Source organism: Bactrocera neohumeralis, chromosome 5 (genome assembly GCF_024586455.1).
Source record: "Bactrocera neohumeralis isolate Rockhampton chromosome 5, APGP_CSIRO_Bneo_wtdbg2-racon-allhic-juicebox.fasta_v2, whole genome shotgun sequence".
Lineage (NCBI taxonomy): Eukaryota > Metazoa > Arthropoda > Insecta > Diptera > Tephritidae > Bactrocera > Bactrocera neohumeralis.
This window is the reverse complement of record NC_065922.1, coordinates 12978108-13004324: the sequence shown is the minus strand read 5'-3', so window position 1 is coordinate 13004324 and position 26217 is coordinate 12978108. Positions and strand designations below refer to the sequence as shown.

General features: G+C 31.6%; 4 protein-coding genes across 4 annotated transcripts in view; 2 read left to right on the top strand and 2 right to left on the bottom strand.

The window, feature by feature from the left end:
- The window catches only part of LOC126760314 (pre-mRNA-splicing factor ATP-dependent RNA helicase PRP16), a 54682-nt gene extending 33317 nt beyond the window's left edge, over positions 1-21365 (bottom strand). Inside the window, exons 1-3 of the mRNA XM_050475872.1 lie at positions 20035-21365; positions 19188-19966; positions 18916-19109 (exon numbers count right to left, since the gene is read on the bottom strand). Of these exons, the coding sequence (XP_050331829.1) occupies positions 18916-19109; positions 19188-19966; positions 20035-21179 (2118 nt within the window). The 5' untranslated portion in view covers positions 21180-21365. The remainder of the gene's footprint in view (positions 1-18915; positions 19110-19187; positions 19967-20034) is intronic.
- On the top strand, positions 1907-16901 carry LOC126760317 (uncharacterized). The gene is made up of 4 exons (XM_050475875.1): positions 1907-3232; positions 14239-14417; positions 14558-14662; positions 14763-16901. The coding sequence occupies exons 1-4, from the start codon at positions 2686-2688 to the stop codon at positions 14853-14855; spliced, it is 924 nt and encodes a 307-aa protein (XP_050331832.1). The 5' UTR covers positions 1907-2685; the 3' UTR covers positions 14856-16901.
- Positions 21366-21563: 198 nt separating the features above from the next.
- LOC126760316 (uncharacterized) lies at positions 21564-23429 on the top strand. The gene has a single exon (XM_050475874.1). It carries the CDS (start codon positions 21660-21662, stop codon positions 22899-22901), a length of 1242 nt encoding a protein of 413 aa, XP_050331831.1. The 5' UTR covers positions 21564-21659; the 3' UTR covers positions 22902-23429.
- A 700-nt stretch (positions 23430-24129) lies between these two features.
- On the bottom strand, positions 24130-25889 carry LOC126758764 (small ubiquitin-related modifier 3). Its single transcript, XM_050473143.1, has 3 exons — positions 25718-25889; positions 24964-25080; positions 24130-24896 (listed from the first exon to the last, which is right to left on the bottom strand). Exons 1-3 carry the CDS (start codon positions 25733-25735, stop codon positions 24762-24764), a joined length of 270 nt encoding a protein of 89 aa, XP_050329100.1. The 5' UTR covers positions 25736-25889; the 3' UTR covers positions 24130-24761.
- Positions 25890-26217: the final 328 nt, after the last annotated feature.

Here is a 26217-nt window from a genome sequence, read left to right as displayed (position 1 = left end):
ACGAGTATACTGGTGTTTATTAATTTTTGCTTTTTGATTCTCTACTTTTGAAGTTCTAAAGAGTCATTGTAATAAAAGTAGTCGCGGTTTTATTTTTGCAGTTCTAGAATTTTCAAAATCTGCAAACATGTAAGCAAACTATAACTATTTTTTAGTTGTTTCGATTTAAATTTTTAAGTTGTTTTAAGGGGCTATATGGGTTTACGGATTTCAGAAAAAGTGCACCGTCTTTAAACGTGTTTTTCTCGAAACTGTGTTTTGAAGTCGGATTGCTCGAGCACAACTCAACCGATCTTCATGAAATTTTACACAGGCCTTTGAGATACAATTCTTAAAGACTTGAACGAAGGACTTTCTTTCGATTACAACTATTTGCAAAAAAAAAAAATTCGCGAAATGACGTCGCAATGGCCGAGTTTAAATTTTTTTTTTTTTATTTCAGAATTTTTTGTTAATAGTGAATGTTCGTAACAATAAAAAATTATAATAAAATATTTCATTTTTCATAAGAGAAAAAAAGTTGTTAAAAAAGACAATTTTTTACCCGAGGAAACCCATGTAACCCCTTAAACATTTTCAGCATCTTCACGTACTTTTTAATATTAATCTGCTGGTCTGAACGATTTTTTATCTTTTCATGAAAAGTTCTACTTTTAGTGCAATTAACGGTATACTGGTAATGTTCTGTGAGCGCCGTGAGTGGAAACCGACTTTTGTAAACAAAAAACCTTCAAGCCGTGTTTTTTTTTTAATTTTTTTGCTAAATAATTCAAGCTCTCGTGAGGTTGCTTCATAAAAATTGTAACGAAAGAAAAATTGGCGGTTAATAGCCAATAATTGTCAGTAAAAAACTGTCGAGCAGCAATTTCTCAGGCATGCTCAATCTTATTTTCGTATGTACATACATACTTATGTACATATGTATGTATGTATGTACATAGTATAAATAATATAAACATACATATTTCTAATATTTGTTCGACTCGCTGAGAGTCATGATTTCAATAACGGCGTCTAACGCTAGAGCTCTAAATGGGTTAGGTCAGGACCGAATATTTGTTTTGGTAGGTCAAGATCACTTATGAAAGTCTATATGAGTATATTTTTGAAATAAATTTCAAGCATCGGTCAAATTTTTAGCGAACGTCAAGCAAATGTCATTATTACGCATCAAAAAGTCAAGCAAACACAAAAAATAAAAAAATCAAAGAGTATACATACATATGTACATATGTACATATGTATCTAAAGTGTGTAGGTTAATAAAAGTGCTGATAATAAAAGATAATGCATATTATGAGAAAAAATAAATAATTAACACTTTGTCTGCAATAACAAAAACAACATCAAAATTATGTGGCTATACGACAAATTGCACGAAATCATTTGCTAAATACTATACATAAGTATGTATGTGCCTACGTTTGTATATATATAATTGTAAGTATGTATGATTATGTGTATGTATGTATGTATGTACGTATTTTAAGTATGCGTGTACGTAAATATGTATATACATTTATTAACTACAAAAACAGCAAATTGTATGTTTTCGTCGCTCTTCAGCTGCAACGCTCACACTCAACTCTCGCTCTCTCTTGACTTTTCGCACGTTTTCAACGGCACAAAAAGAGTTTAATAAATACAAATATTCACCACACTTAAAGGCACATGTATGTACACATGTAAATATTATTAAATATCTACAAGTTTGCACATATTCACACACAAATGTTGCTGTAGTTGGTGAGTGGAGCCAAGTGCTTTTGTTGAGGGGAGTCATGCGCCAATGTTGATAAGAGAAGCAACTGACACCATAGGTAAACTTGCGCTGCGTCGTGGCACATAGAGGCGAACGCGAGCGAGCGCGTCAAACCGGCTTTAAATAAACACATGCAGCGCTGCAGGCTGGTATTCGCCGTTTAGGTCTCTTGCAGAGCAGATGTGAATTTGAATTTAGCGCAACTAAGTGAATTATTTTGCGAAAATTTACGAGAAATAAGCAGAATTGTTGAAATATTTTTTCTGAAATAAATTTGAGATTTATCAAAGAAAATATAAAATAATATTTTGAAACAAATTTTTTGAGGTTAAACAGAGAATTTGTAACAAATTTAAACTAACCCACTGCAAAACAAAAACAACCAAAGTGCATTTTAGTGTGTCTAGCGTTTTTTGTCATACAAAAACAAAAATAAATACTAGCGTATTAGAAATCCAACTTTGGCTAATAGTTAGCTACAACAAATAGACTAAAGAAAAAGTGCGTGAGACACGCAACGAACTGCAATTTGTAAAAAACAAAAAATACAAAAACAACACAAAATTCAGTGAAAATTTTGTAGAAAAACTTTTAATTGCAAAGCATAAGAAAAACAAGTAGTGAAAGTCACAAAAAGCTTTTTGCTTTGAAAACACACACAACAAAGCAAATTAGCGAGCATTTGAAAAACAACAAAAACAAATTGTTTTTGTGTACAATTTGCATTTTACGCGCATTTCACGAGCTAAATCGCTACATTGGGTGCAGCAAATTGTTGTTTACGCTTAGCCAACCACACGGCAGTCAGCACTGACCACAGAATCGGCTCCATATTCGCCACCAAGCAAACGCATCAAGGTGCCCGGGACGGTGACAGCGACAGCAGCAGCAGCCGAGCAGCGGACGACAGTAAAAGCCTTAAAATGACAAGTGCAACAGCCACAAACATAAATCGCTCGAACAGCTTTGTGAACGCGCTCAAGTGGTGGCCACTGCAGGGTCACAACCATCAGTCCAATCATGCAGCGCATGGTGGTGGTGGAGGTACGGGTGGCGGTGGTGGTGGCGGCTGTGTCAGCGCTGGTCCCAGCACCGCCAGTGGCTTGAGTCTGCTGGGACATCTACACAGCAAGACGTCGACTTTCGGCAGCTCAGTGGCAGTGCAAAAGCTGCGCGAATCCAAATGGTTCAAACGTGATGAGCAGCGCATTTTCTGCGCCGTCGTCGAGTGCGGCTTCATTGTGGAGGTGCGCAGCAATACGAAACCCACCACCAGCCATAATAAGCGTACGCTGCGTAGCAATAGCAGCGGCAGCGGTGGCAGCGGCGTCGATGAGTACGATCTGGATGTCAATAATGACGAAGAGGATGAGGAGGAGGAGACGCTGCAGCTGGCAATGCGAGCGCAGGATGAAAACGAAACACCGATGACGTCATGGTTCGGCATTGTCCTGTGCAAAACGGCTAAAGGTGAGTAAACGAACGACACGAAGGACAATAGCAGCAGCAGAAAGTACATACATACTTACAAATGTAAAGAATAGTTATAAAGTGGGTTCGTTAGGTATTTTTATGCAACAACACAATCGTTTTGTATGTGCTTGCGAAGATAGCGAGGCTTTGTTGACGGTTTTGGGGCGTTGGGCGGCTCGAAAGTGTGGTTCCTCGTGTTTGCTGTGCTGTATACAGCTTTGTATGTGTATGTTTGTACATTTTTAGGTCAGATTAAATGCAGGGCCAATGTACAGCCAGTGCACACATACATACATACACACATATTTACATATATGAACTATATTTATGTATGTATGTATGTATGTATTTAAACGGCTTGCTAAGCTTGTGTTGTAAACAGTAAAAGATAATTTAAGTGGATTGCAATGTTTAAATGAGGCATGCTACATACTGAAATAATTATATTATTTCAAAGTGCAGTTATAACCCTTTCTTTGGCCCACTGCGGACAAGTTTGGGGAGCAAAAGTAGGTTTCTACTGAAATTTTTACATGTTTTTTTATCGCCAAGAGGCTGCACATTTGTCAGTACCGCCGATATCAGACCACTATACCATATAGCTGCCATACAAACTGAACGATCAAAATCAAGTTTTTGTAAGGAAAGTTTTTTATTTGATGAGATATCTTCAAGAAATTTGGCACAGATTATTGTCCAAAGTACTGCTACAACCTACAAAACAGACTTTCAGATCGGACCACTATAGCATATAGCTGCCATACAAATTGACCTAGCAAAATCGACTTCTTGTATGAAAAAGTTTTTTTATTTAACAAGATATCTTCAAGAAATTTGGCATAAATATTTACCCAAGGTGGTGCTACAATCTCCGAAGATATTGTTCAGATCGGACCACTATAGCATACAGCTGCCATACAAACTGAATAAAATATAAACTAATTTTGTACACTCATCCTATGACGCTCAGCCAATAACAGTTGATTAGATAATTTATGCCGCATTTATACATATGTATTTACAAATGTATTTACATTTACCACATTTACTTACATATGTACATATATTAAATATACAAACGTATAAGCACGTGGCAAAAATATTTACGTGCAAATACTTCAACCGATAATATTTATTTAACTTATCACAAAATCACGAGTGTGTTAGTCAAATGAAAAACGTATGCAGAAGCTGGGCAAGTCCATTTTTTATATAGATGAATACATCTATTACTCTTATAGTTATTATACACATGTACATATATACATATGTACATACGAGTATATGTACATATATTACTCACTGAAACGTCAAAAGTATCTTTTTGTATCAAAAATGACCATTTAAACCCATTGAAAAAGGTTTCTATTTAGCAAATTTTAATTGTAAAATATTTTATTACCTTTATACAACAAAAAAAAAATACATTTCAGCTAAATTGTGCTAATTAGCCTAATGTGCTCAGCTGCGCGCGTCATTTCTCGAGCCGTTAGCCGAGTCAATGAAACGCGGGCACACGCTTAATTTAAACAATTTGCGATTTTTACGAAATGCCTCAACTTGTCGTTTGTTTTTGGCATTAGAATTAATTTTACTTTGCAAATAATTTGAAAAAAACATTAGAAATGCGAGTGCATTTGCATAATCGATGGCAACACGTGGCTGTAAATACGATATAATACGCGCTACATGCAATTAGTACGATGCTAAGCCAATTGGTAGACACTTTCTAAAGCACGCGGCAAGAAAAAGTGATAATTGTTGCTTTTGTTTTAACGAAAGTAAAACCGGGTGCCTATTTTTATGCCATTTATTATTATTTATGGTTAGTTTCATTGGTATAAAGCTTTCATATAATTACTCTTGTTGTTGTCATTAGTGAATATTTGCACAAGTACAGTGGTGTAGTGTCAGAAATTTAATACAAAATTTGAAAATTAAAAAAAAAATATTTATTTATTTTTTAAGGCAAAAATTATAAAAATGTTGTGCAAAAAAGATTTTTTTCCTAAAAAATACAAAAGAATTAAAAATAAGCAAAAGAATTAAAACAAAAATTTCTTCAAAACAAGCAAACATTAATTTTTTTAAGTCAAAACAAATTATTATTTTTCAAAAAAAGGTAAAAAAAAAAATGTTTTTAGTTTTCAAAAAAATAAAACAAAATAATTTTTTTTCAAAAAAATAATTAAAGTAAAATTGTTATTTAATTGTTAAGGCAAAACAAATTATTATTTTCAAAAAAAAAAGAGTTTTTTGTCAAAAAAACAAAGATTTTTTTAAATTAAATTTATGTACATACATATGTTTCAAATTCATAAAAATTTTTATTTCATATTTTTTTTATCATACATAATTATTTCAATAATAACTTAATCAGACTTTTTTTGTTTAAAATTAATTAAAATAAAATCTGAAACTTTTTTTTACCTCGTGAGTAACCAAATTCAATACTAAGAGCACAAAATTGGTTTATTTTCAATTTTCAAATTGATTTATAATAATACAGAGTCTTGTATTCTTTTCATTAAAAAAAAAAAAAACAAAGAAAAGCTGTTAATTTGGCTGTAACGACACTATAACACCTTTTCGCCATTTCTTATAATCATTCAGTGTGTATGGCAGCTGTATGCTATAGTGGTTCGATCTGAACAATTTCTACGGAGATAGAAGCATTGCCTCGGAAAATAAGCTACGCCAAATTTCATGAAGTCCAACCAAAAAGTTTTCCATACAAGCACTTTGTTCCGATCGTTCAGTTTGTATGACTATATGCTATAGTGGTCCAATATCGGCGAATCCGACAAATGAGCAGCTGCTCGGGAAGTAAAGGTTCTGTGGAAAATTTCAGAGCATATCTCAAAAATTGACGGATTAGTTCGCGTACTTACAATACAAACAGAAGGACGGACAGGCACCTTGAAATAGCTAAATCATCTCAGGTTATCTCGCTGGTCATTTATATACTTTAATTTATAAGATCTCCGACATTTCCTGCGGTAATATATTTCTTTTAAATCATTTTATGATTGTGAAAATATATTTCGAGAATTCATGTGCTTTCGTAGATGATATTTTACGGAACTGTTTGCCACTGTTGTTACTCAAGCCATGAGATTAATATCTATTTTTAGCCAATTACACACAATTTCTCGAACTTTAATCCATTGCCAGCTTATACAGTTATAAAATTACGAATTAAGTCTCAAAAAATAGCGAAACAGCAACAATGCCAATAAACGGCAGGATTTCCAGAATTGGAATAAACACTCTCTACTCTATACCTACATACATACATACATACATACATATATTTATGTTTACTCATGCCCCTTTATTGCTTGAGACGTCATTTGAATTGCTCCAACAAAACAATTACACACCTGCTTCGTCTAATCTAATCTAATCTAATCTAATCACCTGTTCAATATGTAATAAATACTCTCAATAGAAATTAATCGTATTTTGCGCAAAAACAAAATTAACTGCAATTTCAGTATAATTTTTGAAATACTACGCCACCGAGTAAACATTTACGCCAAAAAAAGAGAAAAAGCAAAACAAAACGGTACCGAAAAGCGTTTGCGTGCACTGTGTGTTGCCACGATTGGTAAGAATTAAATAAATAAACGTAGAATGAAGCGTAAGGGCAAAGCTGCAGCAGGCGAGGCGAATCTTCTAGAAACGCCGAATGAACTACATACGTGCCGCCTGGCACATTTCACACGCAGCCGAAAATCGTGTGTGAAACCACTTGAAAACGTCAAAAATTGAAACGAAGAGCGCCAAGAGCGTAAATACGAGCCACTAAGCAAAAAATTAAAACACAAAAGCAATATTGGATTAGAATTTCATTAAGTAATGCAAGTTGAAACGCGCTAAAACTAGTTTTTTAGACAATCTATAGACAACTCAATACGCCAGTCTAGCTAATTGGTATAGTTTCTAACGGTTTTAACTGTTATTTGCTATTATTAGCCAATTAAAGGGGTGTGAGGTAGGCGCCCAAATGACACGACGCATTCTTCGTTGCATTCCTCGGCTGCAAGCCGTAATTTGTGCGGTTTCTGCACGACGCACAGGCGACTTACATAGATATTTTCAAACGTACATATGTACATACATACATATGTATATAAGTATGTACATAAATTATATATACATACATATATGTACAGGTGTATGTACATAGTGTTACCAGCAGTTATAATTTGCGCTGAAAATGTAAAGCGGAAAACACATTGGCTTGTGAGCTAGCGCTTGGACGCTTATAAGCGCTCGCTCGGTCATTCAGTTCATGATTTCCCACATTTGCCTAGTGTGTGGCGCCTTATTTACAAGCTTTACGTTTTTACATTAAAATTTGTTTGCTTGTTTTTAGCTGCTTTTGCCATACTTCTTTTATATTTGACGGCGCTCAGCTGCGCAGAGCAGGCGAACGCTCTTTAATGCAAACTCACCACACTTGGGGGGACACTCTTAACATGGGCACATAGGCAAATATGTAAGTAGATGTGCATATAAATATACATATACACATATGTTTGTATGCAAAGCTACTGTTAGCGCTTCATTGCTGACTGCCACATCTTCGGTTCAGTGGTAAAATAAATTCTTGAATCGGGTAGGTCCTGGGGGTTGACTTGGTTCAGTGGAGCACAAAGGTGTAGATGTTTGTAGGCAATTATGTATATGTATATGTACATATATGTTTATTTGTATTGAAACCGTCTGCACTGAACTACTTTTATATATATATGTATGTACATATGTTTATGTGTATATCTACATATGTACATACATACATACGTATGTATGTAACTAGTCGCGTGCTTCACATCTATCGCAACTTTTAAGCACTTGAGTAAGTCGTCTTATTTGCAATAAGATAGGCAGGCAGTTGTTGTTGTGCATGCAAACGCGATAAGCAGTAAATTAATTTTAAAGTATTAAACGCTTTCAGATGTTTGCAGTGCACTTAGCCACGTCCGGAGGCGAGGCTATATAACAAGTGGATAACATAATTTAACTTTTTTTCATAAAAATATTTAGTGTGTGTATATAATGTATATTATTTATAATGTACACATGTACATTAAAAATATATAAAAGACATTTTTTTCTCAAAATTTTAAACATTCATTCATAATTTTTTGTTCAACAACACATAAATATTTTTTTTTTTTTTTTATTTTTATAAAAGCTTACATAATAATACAATTATTATACAAACTTAAGAAAATACGCAGCACTAGCATCATGGGCTATCGGCCGACACATAAATATATTTTACCACTTATAAAGAAATATAAAGAAACTTAATACCGTGCCTTTACAACCTTACAACCCTTTTATGCCACAGCGCTGTAATGTAGGCAACATTTGTGGTCACATTTTTGTTATACAGACTTTTTCGCGCACATTTGCATTACACCATCAAGTGTGGGGAAGTTCTATGGTTAAAATGCTGACGTTGCATACTTTTTGGAGCATCGCATATTTTTAAAGAGGTTTAAAACGAATATTAACTCTCAACTAAAGAGATTTTTAGTAACAACTAATATTAAAAAAAATAAAAATAACAGAACAATTAAAATAAAAATACTAATAAAAAATATAATATTGAAGAATTAAAAAAATAAGTCGTAAAAAATTAATACAAAATTATAATATTAAAAAAATACATATATTAAAAAATAGGTACTAAAAAATTAAGAAAAAATAATATTACAGAAATAATAATAAAAATAACGAAATAAAAACATTATAATTAAAAAATTTAAAATAATGTCAAACATTTTTAAAATAATAATTAAAAAAAATGAATAAAGAGTAATAAAAAAAATATTGAAGAATTAAAAAAATAAATCATAATAATAAATTAATAAAAAATAATATTAAAAAAATAAATAAATTAAAAAATACTAAAAAATTAAGAAAAATAATATTACAGAAATAATAAAAAAATAACGGAATAAAAAAAATGATAATTAAAAAATTTAAAATAATGTCAAAAATTTCTAAAATAATAATTAAAAATAAGTGAATAAAAAATAATGATAAAATAAAAACAATACTAAAAAATATTTAACAAATTATGTAATAACAGAAATTTTCAGTAACTTAAAATTTATAGAAATATCTGTTATATTGACATGTACATATATTGGCTAATTATGAGAGTTTGCTGAAAAAAAATTAAAAAAAATATAGTATTTTTGTTCTTCTCTCATCTAGTTTTTATGAAAATTATGACAAATTTTAAACATCGCCTTACATTAATTAAAAAATTCAAATATTTTGGCGTTAAAAATTTAAGATTCGACTTTAAAGTAATTAACAGACGGGTCCCTAAAAAATTGTATAATGAATTATATGAAAAGAAACCAAACATTAAGAAAAAACTTAAAAATTAATTAAGAAAAAAAAATAAATAAATGAAAACAAAGATATAAATTAATAAAAAAGTAAAACTAAGAAAAATTAAATTAAAAAGCAATAAAATAAAAAATTATGTAATAAAACTAATGCTTAATATAAAAATCAAAATAAAATAAAACAACATAAAAATAAATTCAAAAAACCCGCAAAAAAAAATAAAAATTAAAAGTAAAAAAAAACAAATATTAAGAAACAACAAAAATAATAGACGGAAGTAAAAATAGAAAAATTTAAAAACAAAAAAAAAAAAAAAAAATTATAAAAAATTAAAAAAAAAAATTATGAAATGTAAAAAAAAAAAATAAAATTAAAAAAAAAAATAAAAAATAAATAAAAAAAATAAATAAAATAATAAACCTTAAAAAAGTAAAAAAAAAAATAAATACATATTACTAAAAAAAACCAAAGAATAATATAAAAAATAAAAATAAAATAAGAAAAACTATAAAAAATAAAATAAACCATAAAAAAACTGAAAAATTTTAAAATAAAAAATTAAAAAAAAAAATAAAAAAAATTAATAAAAAATGTATAAAAATTAATAAAAAATTAATAAAAAGACAAAAAAAAACTTATATAAAAAGGCTAAAAAAAAGTAAGAAAACTTATAATAAAAATATAATTTAAAAATATTATATATGTATGTACATAGTACATACTATATAATTTCCCCAACTCCTACTTCTTATCAAACTTTTTGTGACAAAATGCTTTTAAGCAGTTAATTAAGAGATAAATTAGTAATAATTCGCGATTAATGATTAAGAGCGTTCACAATGTAGTAATTCAAATGCAAGCCATCTAAACAATTTTTTTATTTAAAAACTGCACTTTCACAGTTATACTTTGATTGCAGTTAGATGACTTTATTTATAAATCTATAAGTACAATACATAACTACACACCATATACATACAAACATACATACATATGTATGTATCTAATATCTCTAACTTTTTCACAACAGCAAACGATTTAATTAAACGACAAATAATGTATTTAAAATATGAATTCTTTGTGCTTATCAGCAATTTATAATTATACTCGAGGAAAATATGCTATCTGCTCAATAGAGTAATAAATATGTAACAATAAAATTGCGTAACTCAAGAGAGCAAATAGAAATGACTTATAGAACTTGCTTAGAATAGGCGCCTTTAATTACAACACACAAAAAGCACACATGTCAAAACTCGTGTTTTCGCAAATAATGCTGACTAGACACATACAAACAGTTATACATACATACATATGTGTGTGTTTTTATTATTTGCATTGCATTCTTCTGTTATCATTTGAATTTTTACAAGTCTTTTTTAGCAATTGCAATAATTGATAAGTGGAATTAGTAATCGCGAGCGCGAGTCTCACATTTTCACACAAAGTAACGGCGATCAACAGGCAAGAATGGAAGAAGAATGAAAATTTTCCACAAAACAGACAATTAGGAAGCAGCTGCGACTTTCAGGCAAAATTAGAAGGTGCTTGTGTTAGAATTTCAATGACAGACTTGGGATATTGTCAGCATGTCATAAGATGTGCCGGGTGACGTGCGAAATTATGTAAAAAAGATACAAAAAATTTTATTTTTTTTGTATAAAAATAGTGAATTTCCGAGAGCTTTCAAAGAATATTTCATTTAAGTCCTGTTATTTTAATTAGAATATAATATTCATAGAAAATAATAAATTTTGCGCTAAAATATATTTTTATAAAAATTAAAAAACAAAAAAATCAATAAATAATTGTAGGTTATGTAGCAAAATAAAAGCTAGAAATCGCAGCCTTCAGACATAAACAAACATATTAGATACATACATACATACGTATGTACGTAGGTATATTCACATGTATGTATGTATGTTTGTATATATCAGTTAATTAATGAGCGTTCATTGGCGCACAGATCACCGCTGATGGGTTAATAAATTATGACCGCTAAATTACCGTTACACTGATAAACCGCTATTTATTAACCTTGTACGTCGTTCAGCCAGATTTTATTGAACTATTGCGGTATTTGTGAGATAGTTGATTAGTGGACAAAGTCATATGCTTATGGGTCTATGAACAATTAAACATTTTGTAAAAAAAAAATTAAAATATTTTCTAATATTTTCTTTGAGAACTAATAATTTCAATATAATAATAATTTTTCCATACATACATACACATTTTGACATATGGCTATACATCACGTACACCTCAAATATAACCCAGTTACATACATACATACATACATATGTACTTATGTACATCTAAACATGTTCACAGTTACTACAACTAATTGGTTTTTGGTAGAGGCAAGAGATTAAATTGATTTTTAATGAAATATGTACATATGTATGTACATACATACATACATATGTATGTATATGGGATCTGTTTGTTTACTTTAGAACCGATTGTAATTTATGCTTGGAATGCGCATTTCAGCGCTATTTTTAGCTCGGCTCTATTGATAACTGATAAGGCTTGTTTACTATTTAAAAATCAATTAGCAATATTAACAAATTTTTACTTGTAAGCAAAAAATGATTTGGTGATGTGAGGAAAAAATAAAAAAAAAAGTTAATAAAAAAATAAAAAAAAGTTAATAAAAAATAAAAATAAAAAATAATTGACAAAAAAAGTAATAAAAAGATCAATAAAATTAAAATAAATGAATGAATAGAGTTTAAATTGAAATAAATAAATTAAAATAAAAATCAAAAATTACAAAAACTAAAAATATAAAGTAAAAATAAAATAAAATTGAATAATTGATTAACTGAAATTAAATAAAATAAAAGCACAAATAAAGTTAACCGTTAAATAAAAAAATGGGAAATAAAAATAAAAATAAAAAAAAATATAAACAAAATTTAAATTACTTACAAATAAAAATAAAAAAATAATCTAAACGAAATTAAAAAAAAAAATAAATGCATTGATATAAAAAAACATTAAGTAAAAACAAAAATATGATTTTTTTTATAAAAACTATAAAAAAATAAAACTTTGTAATAAAAAAAACAAATTTATATAAAAACGCAAAAATATAAATTTGGCACATAAAAACAATATAATTAAATTTATTAATATTAAAAATTGAATAAACAAATTGAAACAGAGTTTAAAAAACTTAAAAATAAACAACAAAAATTTTAAACATCAAAACAATTTAATTAAATCAAAACAGAGTTTAAAAAAATTAAAAATTGAATAAACAAATTGAAACAGAGTTAAAAAAGTTTAAAACAAGCAAAAAGAAAAATAAAAAACTACATAAAAAAAAAAAATATGTATAAATTTAACATATGTAAAAATTAAATCTATAATTAAGAATAAAAATTTAATAAATAAATTATACAAGAGTTAAAAAATAATTAAAAAAAAATAAAAACTAAATTTTCATTTAAAAAATATAAATTTTACGCACAAAAACAATATAACAGAGTTAAAAAAAATTAAAAATAAAAAACTGATTTTTTATAAAAAAATAATATAAATTTTACACATAAAAACAAAGAGAGTAAAAAAAATGTAAAATAAACAAAAATATATTTTAGAGTGAAATTAAACAAAAATAAAGCAAACTAATTAATGAATTCAAACGAAATTAAATAACACTAAACCTTTTATATGTACATACATACATACATTTTACCAATATGATATGATGAATAGTTAATTATGTTATTTAATTTTTTTAAAGCTAAAAAGTAAAAATACTTGTCAAATCAAATAAAATAAATTAAAATAAATAAATGTTTGGTAATACAATGGTTAAATAAACTGAAATAAATAATTTGCATTTTTTTTATATTTTTGCAACATGTTTTGCAACAGAGTATAATAGTTTTTAAAATCCTAAAAATTATAATTTGAAGAAAAAACAAAAAAAAAACGCAAAAAAAATAAAAATACATTAATACTAGCACACAAAAATAATTAAAATTGATATGGAATTAATAAAATAATAATATTTTTTATATTGAAAATCCCAAATTTGTATTTAAATAAAAATTAAATTTTTTTTTTTAAATATTGAAAATCATAAATTTGTATTTACATACATATATGAAAATTAAAATTATTTTTGTTTTTTTTAATATTGAAATACCTCATTTTTTATTTAAATTAAAATTATAATTTTTTAATACTTAAAATTATGTTAGAATAAATAATTTTAGATCGTGACTGCAAGATTTCACGTGAATTTATTAAGTGCTACAACAAATCTACCAACATAAATTAGCAGATATACACTTATATGTACAGCTTTAGCTTCATTTAGACAAGGCAGCATTTAATCAAATAACAGAAGTGACTTGGCAAAATAAACTTGAGAATGAATTTTTAAAGCGCAAAACACACACTGACTTGATTTATAGCACTTCTTTTGCACTGGAATATTACTCAGACAAAATAAATTTATAAATCTTGCACGCATAAAAATAACTCAATTATACTATATGCATATATGTATGTATGTACTTATGTATGTGTTTATTACTCTGCATATCAAACATTTTTAGCAGCATTAGTAAATTTCACTTTACTTTCGCTTCTTTTTGCAGACAATAAACCCAAACCTGAGACCATTGAAATCTACACTGTGAAAATACGTGAAAACGGTACATTCAAAATGCTCAAACTCACGCTGGAGGATATCTGGAATCAAGGCTGGGAGCTGCGCATCAATAATTTCGCCGACAAGGAGAAATCAGCACACAATGAAAAGGACATACGCAATCAGGTTGGTTGGCAACTTATAGCAACAAATTTATACAAAATTTTGTTAAAATTGTTAAAAATAGTTATTTATTCCAAAAAAAACATGAAATAGTAAAGCATGTGGCTCATTAACTCATTTTTATTTTCTTTGCACACGCACAGGTGTCCTTTGCGCGCAAGGCCAAACACAGTCTCTGGAATAATAATAAGCATTTTGTGTACTGGTGCCGGTATGGCAGCCGCCAGCAGGACGTGCGGAAGCGACAGGTTGGTACACTCACGTGCATTTAATTGTACACACACATAATAAAAAATGCTTTACAAATGAAAATAATATAACCTCACTTTTTCATTTGTGCTTTTGCAGATGTCCGAGTGCGTGAAGTGGGGCAGCGTTGGCATGAACGCCGGCATGATACTGCTCATGAACAAACAGAAATCCTACTCCACCTCCAAGTGAACACACACACCCACATATATATACATGTAGACAACATTTAGCGGCGTAGAAGATTTCAGCAAATCCAGTGAGGATTCACGATCAATCGATCAATCAAAGGAGAGAGATAAAGAACGAAATACTGTACTGAAGTTAAGCAAAAAACCCCCAAAAAAAGCAAACAAAAAACACAAACAAATTGTAAGCACGTCTTCAACTGCTTATTTCATAATTGATTTGCAATAAGCGACTTACAAAATTACTTTAAATTGTTATTGATAAAAACGTAGCTCATAGATATTGTATTATTATTGTTTAAAATGCACAGATTGGCATGTAAATTTGTTAAACGAAATGGCATGCGGTGCTCAAAACACAAAACGCAATTGTTTGCGAAAATTTGTTACAAATGTTCGTGCGCAGGCGCCGCTTAAACAAGAAATATATAGAAAACTTGCATAGAAAAAAAAACAAAAACAAGTATTATGTATGAAAACGCAAAGGAATTTGTAAAAAAATCAAAAAAACGCATAAATTGCTATAAAAAAAGTACTTCAGCGACAGACATTGCGCAAAACTACGAGCGAGTTATATAAATGGGAACGTGCTAAGCAAAAAAAGTATTACCAACGGAGCGGTTAGCAACTTTAACATGTTTTTAATGCAGTTTTGAGTTATTATTATTATGTGTTTAATTTTTAGGTTATATGTAATTTTTTTTTTATAAATTTTTAGGTTATAATTTTTTTTATAATTTTAATTTTATATTTATATATTATTTTTATTTTTTTCTTTATAATAATTTTTATGATTTTTTATTAAGTAACGTAGTTAAGTTGCGCGCCAATCCTAACATATGTACATACATACACACACACTTGTGTACATGCATATAACTCGCCGCAGTGAGGAGCACGTTCTTCCTCTCGCTGATTATGATGATTGATGGCAGTGAACGGATCGGTAACCAAGCCCCAGAAGCCCCCCAATACAATAACAAAGCACATACACTCACATACATACAACTGCGTATGTGTGTATAATTTGTTAGTACACAGAAACAACAAATAAATATCAATCAATAATATGAAACTATTGTAACAACAAAAACATTCATGACCTTAAAGTTGTTAAGTTGTTGTATTGTAGCTTTACTTATTGTACAACAAACTGTTACTTAAGGATACATATACATACATAAAAAAAACATTTCTATAAGTACAATACATATATACAATATATATAGTGTTAAATACATATGTATATGTATGTATATATAGGCATTGTGCGCTCATCTCTGCCACGACGAGTATTGACTTTCAGTACCCGTTACTGATACACTGTGAATTTCTAATACGAAAAAAGACTTGATTTCTATTTATATAAGATTTAAGATTTATGTACCCAACAAAAAAAATACAACTGTAAAACTTACAATTGCGTAATGTAGCGCTAACTGAACTTTAAAAGTTTGTCCTTATTCGTTTTTGCTGTGGTCCATTGTGTATATGCAAGTAATTGTAAATTTCGTTTATTTACATACATACATATGTACTGCAAGTATATATGTATTTGTTAGTTATTAGTTAAGTTAAGCCGCAAACATTTTGTTTATTATTGTTTTTATCGCTGAGAGTACGTTAGCGTGTAAAATAAGTTTTTGTATATGCTAAATGCATAACGGTTAAATCTTACAACAATGCTAGTGGAAATTAATGTGATCTGTTTTTGTTTATTACAAAATATTAAAAAACTTTAAATTATATCATTTTTAAGTAGTAACCAATAAGCGAACACGACCACTTTACATACATACACACATATGTACAGTGGTGAATATCATGAAAATATTCAATAATATTACTGGCGCATTCAATGAATCGCAGTATTTACATAAATTAAATTGCAATGATATATTAAATATCGTATTGTAGTTTAGAAATTAGCACGTAAGGGTTAAAGCGATAAGCCGCTCTGATATATATGAAAAGCTTATGATATTGAATTAAAAAAAAAACTTTTTTTTGCATCGAAATTTGAATAAAGGTTCGTTTTTTGACAACAAAAGCCGCAAGTGTGTATTACTTTAAAATAATATTTGAAATTTTCTTAAAATAAAAAAGTTTTCATACAAAAATTTAACTTTGATGGTACATTGCAGCTATATGCTACAGTTGACCGATCTGAACAATTTCTTTGGAGTTTACAATATTCATTTAGACAATAACACATGCCAAATTTCTTGTAGATATCTCACTAAATTGAAAAGCTTTCCATATAAAAACTTGATTATTATGGAGTTTGTATGACAGCTATATGTTATACATAGTTGTCTGATCTGAACAATTTCTGGGGAGATTAAACCATTTCTTTAGACAATAATCCATGCCAAATTTCATGAAGATATCTCATCAAATAAGAAAACTTTCCATACAAGAGTTTGATTTTGTCCGTACAGTTTGTATGACAGCTATATGCTATAGTGGTCCGATATCGGCGAATCCGACAAAAAAGCAGTTTCTTTAAGCAAAAAGGATGTGTACAAAATTTCATACCGATATTTTAAAAATTGAGCGTTGCATAGGCTAACGGAGAAGACTAAAAAAAAACGTCACCTTCTGACTGGGTGTTACAAACTTCGTGGCAAAGTTAATATGCCGTGTACAGGGTATTAAAATATATAATATATTTTCATAGAACGGAAATAGCTTGTACCTTTTTTAATACCTCCACTAATTAGCGCTTAAGTCACGGTCAGCGCGATAAGCGCGAGGTATTTATCTTTCACAAGGCCGAATTCGCAGAATTTTAGTTAAGAAGGAATGATTATAATTTCTGCGATATAAATTTATTACTTCATGGAGGGTAATAATACATAATGACTAAATTATGTCACATATGTAGATATGTTCATAAATATATTATATATGAATGAGGGAATTTTGTTTGTACATACTTATACCAAGACTGAACAATCTTACGCACATTTTATTTCGAATTTCAGAAGCTTGTTTTTGTTTAGAAAAGATAAGTGACTCAGTGAACAATAATATATGTATGTACATGTACTTCGGCTACAACGTAGCTATAATACGCTTCATAAGACATCATAAAAAGGTATAAAAATATCTTTATCGTGATTTATATCGATCAGTTTGTGTGGGAGCTACGTAATTGTTCGATCTCAACACTCTGTTCGGAGATGTTTGTATGAGCGTTGGCTATAGTATATACTTAGTAGGGCCTCCAACGTTTCCTACTAGATATTATAATCTTTGTGGCAATCTTAATATAACCTGTTCAGGATACAAAAAAATATCAAAACAATTCCTCGCTCTCAAGTTCATTTTATAACTGAGAAATATGCATCTTGGAAAATTGACGAAATCGATTTGATATATGAACTCCATATACCCAATAGCATGAATTTCGTCCTTGCGGCATATCTTGTCTCCTACAAACTATTAATTAACATTTTACGATTTTTGTGATATTTTTTTGGTATCATTTACCAAAGAATTTGAGTTTTTGGTTTATTTTCATATCATTTGCCAAAGAATTTGAGTGAAATAACACTCCTATTCTGCGCACTTGACAAATTAATAAAATATTGTTTATATTTTGAAATTTTCATCAAGAAAGAAATTTTTCGGTATTCTGTGGCAATTTTGATAAAATACAAAGCCACACGTGTGTTGAGCAAAATTATGTAAACAGAAACAGCTGATATTTCTATTCCAATTATTAATTCATTAAAAATGGATTCTTCCATAAAGTAAGTTTTCTAATTAATATATGTATACATATGTATATCTATATTTAATGCAAAATAATTTAATTAAATAACTTTAATATGGCAGCAAATCAAAGCACGAAAGGGCTATTCAAGAGCAACTCGAGGCGTATGTATCATTTTGCCAGGCGCATCCGTACCATTTCTATTATCACATGCAAGAAAGGAAAAAAAACCTCCCAACACAAAAAATAAATAAATTCTTAAAAATTTAGATTTAAGTGTCAATAAAAACGTATAGCTTTTTAAAATAAATAGACACTTTTAAAAAGTTTGGCAAGCACTTACCTCACGTAACAAACCGAAGAGCACATCCGTGGAGAGCGAACGTTCGTGCGCTTCATCCATAATAATGGCAGAGTAACCATCCAAATCGGGATCACGTAAGCTCTCACGCAATAAGATACCATCAGTCATGTATTTGATAACAGTTTTCTCAGAAGTGCAATCTTCGAAACGTATGGCATAACCCACTTCATCACCTTTAAATAATGCAAATAAATATAAGTACATATGTATAATAAAGTAAAACATAACCAAACAAAAATTAATCAACTAACCCAACTTGGTGCCCATTTCGTCCGAGACACGTTTCGCCACCGACATGGCTGCAACACGACGCGGCTGCGTGCAACCTATCATGCCAAAGTTACTATAACCATCTTCATGTAAATACTGTGTCAATTGTGTTGTTTTACCGCTACCCGTTTCACCTACAATAATAACAACCGAGTTCTCGCGAATTACGTTCAGCAGCTCTTGGCGCACAGCAAATACGGGTAAAAATCTACGCTGCTCAGCGATCGTCTTCTTGCGCGCGAAATCACTTTTACCACCGGAATCTTGTTCACGCATGTGTTCGGCGAATTTTTGATCACGTCGATAGTCTGCCGTATCCGTGTCCTTATCGAATTTAGCATCCTCTTCATCTACCTTCTTCTCGATACCCATAATATTACCCAATTTCGTACCGCCCAACTCCCAGTGTTTCTTTTGCGCCTTACGGCGTTCCTTTTGCTCGCGGTAAACACGCACCAAACTGCTGCCTTTTCGTGCAATCAATGCCATGTCAGAGGTTGGATCTTTGACGGGTATAACGGGTTCGGGTTGTTTGGTGAATACGATTCGTCCATCAAGGAACGGTGGAATGATATGATGCACCAACAAATGCACACGCTCTAGCGCCTCCTCGTCGAAATCTTCATTTACATTTATGGACATTACTACGCCTGATGTAAGCATGCGGTTGCGCTCCCACAACTCATTATCTTTGTTAATTTGGCGCTGCTGTGCGCTAATACGTTTCGTGCGCTTTTGCTCGATTATTTCTTCGCGTTTTCTGTAAGAAGCAAGTTATTTAGTATCAATATATAAGAAATACGAATATAACTGTATGCATTTACTTACCTAAAGTAGTCTGCATTGGCACCTGAGAATGGATTATTTTCATCATCGTAACCTTCATCAATGTTATACCATTCACGATCTAGACGGCGTTGTTCTTCTTCCCACATGTCTCGATCTTCTTCACTTTCACCCCAAGGTTGCCGATTACTGCGTCCGGTTGCGGGTGTAGCACCGGAGCGCTTACGGTCATTTGCCCAAACATTATAGTTGTGTGCAGGTGTTGGTCTGGGTGTATCATCTTCGCGTTCTTGACGCGAACGACCACGAGAACTGCTTGTGCCAATCCCACTACTGCTACTTCTCACAGACCAGTCGGAGCGTTCTGAACTGGCATATGATTTGGGCGTTGGAAAATCCCAAGAAGATTTTTTTGTCTGTGAAGGTCGATCATTGTCGTCGTCATCCCATGCACTACCACTCACGGAAATGTCCATAGGTGTGCGTGGCTCATCCTTAAAACGTGGTGTACGCTCGCCACTACGAACCGAAGTTGCATCACCACGATTACCACGCTCTGATTTTTCTCTACTACGATCTCGATGTTCTTTGTCTTTATTTCTGTCTTTATCGTGATATCTGTCACGATCGCGATCGCGCTCATACCCTCTTGATCTATCTCTATCACGACGACGATCTCTATCGCGATCTCGATCACGACTTGATGAGCTTGATGATGAACGATCTCTATTATCTCGTTTACTGTCTTCACGTGTGGAATAACGCATCCCGCCTTTAGTAGTGCGCTCTCTATCCCGTTTAACATGCTCACGCAAACGTTCTCGCGCCTCTTCAGACACACCACCGGTATGAGAAGGTGTCTCCACTCTTGATTCCCTTAACTGCCTATTAATCTTATTGGTGTCGGGCTTTTTGAAAGCAAATTCGTCTCCAGCGGATGTAGCAGATACACCACCTTTATGATCATCTTCATCATTTTCATTATCTTTAAAAGATATCAAGCGCTGCGCTTCCTCTCGCTCTTTACGACGTTGTGCTGCTAAACGATCTAATCCTAGTATGGACGGTTTGGGCATTTTGAATTTACTACCGGCATCCTCATCTTTGGGCTTTTTAATTACAAGTCCGCCGCGAACATTACCGGTGGAGCCTTCAAGGCGGTGCACACCAACATCGTCATCCTCCATTTTAGCCAATTAATTAATTAAGTTATAATTATTTTTGCATCACTTTTAGAAATCCAAAATTATTAACAAATTAACTAGTAAACGTTTTATCGCTTTTGTTTGTGAAGCAATGCGTGCCATCAGCTGTTTATGACAAGTATGGAATCTAGTTGAGGAACAACGATGCATTCATCCTCTTTAAAATTTTTATAAATAAAACAAGATTAGTAAAGAAAACAATTCATTACGTGAACTTCTAAAAGCAGATATTTGCAAATTGCACAGGAAAAATAGTAAAAGCACATTATTTTATATAGAAATGCATCAAGCAAAATTCGCTAAATATCGCTGTCAAATCACATTGCATATATGTAGGTAAAATAGTTTACTATTGCCATGGCAACTCTTTTCTAATATTTCAAAATATTGAAGGCTGTGTGGTAATCGTTGTTTAAAAATAGTAAATATCTCGTCTAAAATTAACTTGATGTAACTTTTAAGATGAGTTACGAATTTTTGGCTGGTTATCATATCCCAACAATACCTCAAGGAATACCCACAACAACCCCAGTGCCATTTTCCAATGAGGGTCAACTGCAAACTATGGAGAGTCACAATCAATATCAAAATTTTAATAGATATATTCCTCCAGGTTTACAAGGTATCAATACCACACCGTTGACGCCACCCAAGCCCCTTAAACGTAAATATGATGTGGGTCCTGGCAGCAAGGATATAGTGGCAGAAACATCAACAAATGGGCAGTTAGTCATATTTTACGGCCGGGATGTTAGTTATCCGGAAGATTTAAATAAACTGTTGCATCCGCTACATTGCACATTGTGTGGGGTACAAATGAATTCGTCAAAGAGCGCGAAAGATCATTACGAATCTAAACAACATGATCGTCATATAACAAATTGGTTAAAACTAAACTATACTGAAAAAGGACTATCTGCGCCGACGGTGAAACGATTTATTAAGGAGGGTCCAAGCGGAGCAGATAGTTTCCATTGTGAAGTGTGCGATTTGAAATTCGGTTCTTTGGCACATGCAAGTCAACATTTTGCGGGTCGCAAACATAAACTGGTGATGGGCAAAATTTCACAGCCATCGGGTTCTGGTTATTACAATGCTGAAAATAAATGGGTCCGAACTGGTACGAAATTTATACCAAAAACGGATAATGATAATCGTTTTGGTATCGGTGAACTATTTAAGCAACCAATCGATGAGTCAACTCTCAACGTTGTACCCTCAGCCGATACTACTACTACGCAAACATCTGTGCCAGAAAACATTGCGTCTAATTCGGTCGAAAAAATTTTAGTTTCCACCGCAGAAACACTCAACGCGAAAGGATTACCACTGCATTGCGAGATATGTAAAATAAATGTTACGTCCGAGGTGCAGATGGCAATGCATTTGAAAGGCATTAAACACAAGAAAAAGTTGAAAACTTTAAGCATAGATGAGACGCTCGAACAAAGTCCAATTGTATCCAGTGCGCATGCTGTATTGGTTAAATCCGAAGATACTATACTGGAAAGCCTTAAACAAAGTAACCCAAGTACAGATTTCTCAATGTATCGCACACCAAGCGGCTCCTATTATTGTGAGTGCTGCAATATGTCCATGTGTCATCTAGCAGCGTTACAACAACATTTGGCCGGCAAAAAGCATATGAAAAAAGTAATCGAAGTTAAAGACAAGGCTAAAACCAAAACCGATTCAAAGCTATAGGCGGATTTACTTAATCATTTAGTTCTGCAGTGTGGAGATTTTAGAAATGTACTCAGCTCTATAATTCTACTTAGCCCTGAACATCTTATTAAGGAACGTGAATTGCAAAATATATGTTGTTGCTTTGCAATACTATTATATGAGGTCCTTGGTTACTGCGTATTTTGATGTTAAAGGTTCTATGTTCGGAAGGCTTAAACTATTGCTAACGAAATTCGTAAAACAAGTATACAAATCAACAAAATCAAAATGTTTATTGTACTACAACAAATGTTAACCATCCTTTATTGGGTTGCCACAACTTATGACTGTATTGAATGAAGAAGCCGTGCTGTAGGGCAAAAGGCAAACGTTTATCAATAGCACATGGTGCAATATTTTTACACATTTATGTATGTTTAGCATAGTAAAATTGTACACCAACAAACCTTAAATAAGTGTTTACAAGAAGCATGTAAAATTTGAATTGCTCTAAACTTAATAAATAATCGGGGGCCCTGAAAGAGTTATATATACCCAGATTTAAAATCATTATTGTTTACTTTGGAACAGTGACGCACGCTAATGTTATAGAGATCTTAAAAATATAATTATAAAATAGGTCTAGTAAATAGTGTTTTCACAAAAAAAAGAAAAGACCATAATGCCCTTCACAGATACCTAAGGTTTTGTGCCGTTGCCAAAGGACATTCTACCATGCCAAATTTCGAGGAGATATATAGTCAAATAAAAAAGTTTTCCATGTAAGGACATGATTACGATCGTTCAGTTTGTATGGCACATATATGCTACAGTGTTCCGATAACGGCGGTTATGCCCGGATATTGATCTGGAACCGCTCCAGTTCTGATAACATAAATTCAATTATAAGATATACATATATGTAGATTTATGACTATTTATTCTATTAAATATAAATTCGTCTATTATTGTTTGAAATTTTGGTGGTACCACTAGGAATTGTTAGGTTAGAAGTACGTTATTTCAAGCATTCGATAGGTGGCGCAAACGATCATTATTCTCGAACATTCTTAGGAACATGCTTTGAAGCGACTGTACAAGCACTACGCACAGCAGTGACTCACAAGCGCACAGTGGTACAAAATGACCGAACCTCTTCATACCAACTACCACCACTATAGACACACTTAAACGTACACCTACCTAAATATTTTGTTAACTGAAAACCTCATGAACGCCATTCTCAATAATGAAACATATAAGCAGCTTTGTTTATGTTGTCATATATTTTTATAGCTTTTTAATTTGTTTAATACAGTTATATGGTCTAAAAATTCACTTATGTAAATTAAACCTTCCGTTCCCTCGTCTTCACATTCACCTGATTCGTTTGCATCAAAAACAAACCAGGATTTGTGACTGCACCGCTCGCGTCTACTGCAACATAATCCATTCGGCAAGGATATTTGAAATAATGAGAAAGGTTTTGTCTGGCTAATAATAAATGCTTTCTTTAGTTTCCATTCATAAATTAAAAGTAATTCGATACAAACTGCTTATTAAATAATCGTTAAGTTAATGTATTAGAAAATGTAAAATTTATAAATGGATGATGTGATCCATTATGTTGCAAGCACTCTTGAGCGGCTGTGGATGTCGTCTCGCACACGGTCAAACAAACTCTTGTTTCAAACTGTAATTGTTAAATGTGAGCCGATTCAATTTTGAACAGCACATTTGCGTTTGAGAGGGATATTTGCTGCTCACATAGTATTTTTCAGCTTATTTTGGATGACACTTATTTTAACTTCTTATCATTTCTGTATGTATTATTAAATTGATTTGTTTTGTAATATTTAAGTTTTTGTTTATTATAGACTTTCTTGGTTAATTTCAAAATTAATTTCGGCCTCCCGTTTGTTGTTGGTATACTTCAATGGTGTCGCCTTCCTCCATCTCCAATGATGTTGGTGTATCATTTTCATTTATTGGCTGACCATCAAAGCGAAACCGTACTACTTGCATCGATAAGCCCTGCATGTAAATAATTCAATAATTAGTATTTACATACCAGAGGTAATTTTAGATTTCATTAACTTACCGCTCTGTCGCAATATGCATTCATAAGCTTTCTTAAAGGTGTATGCTTCTTTATTTTGAACTGAACGACGGCGTTGTCTTGTCCCAACACTTTCAGATTGATGTGCTCTGTTTCTCCCTGAAAATAAAAGATAATGAAATATAAATTACAATTACTCAGACATTACATTATGAGTAGTAATCAGGAAACAAACAAAATAGTCTGAATGCAAAATTTTTAGCACTTTTTTAACGAATTGCTTCACTGTGCAACCATATTTTAAAGGGCTTGCATTTCATATTTTTGCATCCGATCAAAGATATACCTTTCGAATCACAATCGCAAATTTAGTGGTACCACTAAGCTTTCATGTATACTTTTATTTTTTGATACCGCGTTGCCTACCGTCATGATGGCACGGACGGAGAACTGTGGCAGTCAAGAGATAAAACAAAGCTACTTTAAGGTTAGGTCAAAGCCAGTTTTTTCTAGCATAAATTTTGTTAACAAATTAAAGTAGGAACAAGCTGTACACAAGGTATGTATATACACAAACAATTTCTGATGTAGCTCTTATGTTTAATATTTGTATATTTCACAGTATAAGCGTCTAAATCCGCACATCCCGCGCCATGTTGTCGGCGTCATACACATTTTTTCTTTTTTCTATTTGGTTCGCACACTTTTGACAGAAGTACACTTTGTTTCTTGCATTTTGAATGCTTTCAGGTATATTTTCACACAATTGTTTGTTTCAGCAGATGCACAAACTTACCTTCTTTTCGTCAGACATATTTGATGTTTAGTTTTTTACTTAGTTGCAGTTAAATAGAGATAAAAATTTGAAATCACCGATGCCGCACTTTGTCAAATTAATCGGTGCAAATTTTTTACTTTTCCTCCTTCCTCTTGCGATCTTGATGAAGTAGTGAAAAATGCCGACCACACAACGACGTTGAAAGACCGAACAGGCGCGAACGACGCCACCAGGGTTGCTGTGTGCTACTACCAAATTAAGCAAATATGGCGTAGCGTGATGCCAGATGACATAAAGTTCGCTGAATTGCTGAATAAAATGAATGAATAAAAATAAAATTGTAAATAATCCATATAAGTAGCGCTATGATATAAATATATATATACAATAAGGGTATTCTCTTGCTCTTGCAAGATTGCAGATTGCAAAAATACTATACCGAAATATACAAGAGCACGAGAGCACCCATTTCAGAATCTAGTGATATATGAATGGCTAATTCGGTCAATTTGTTGTGA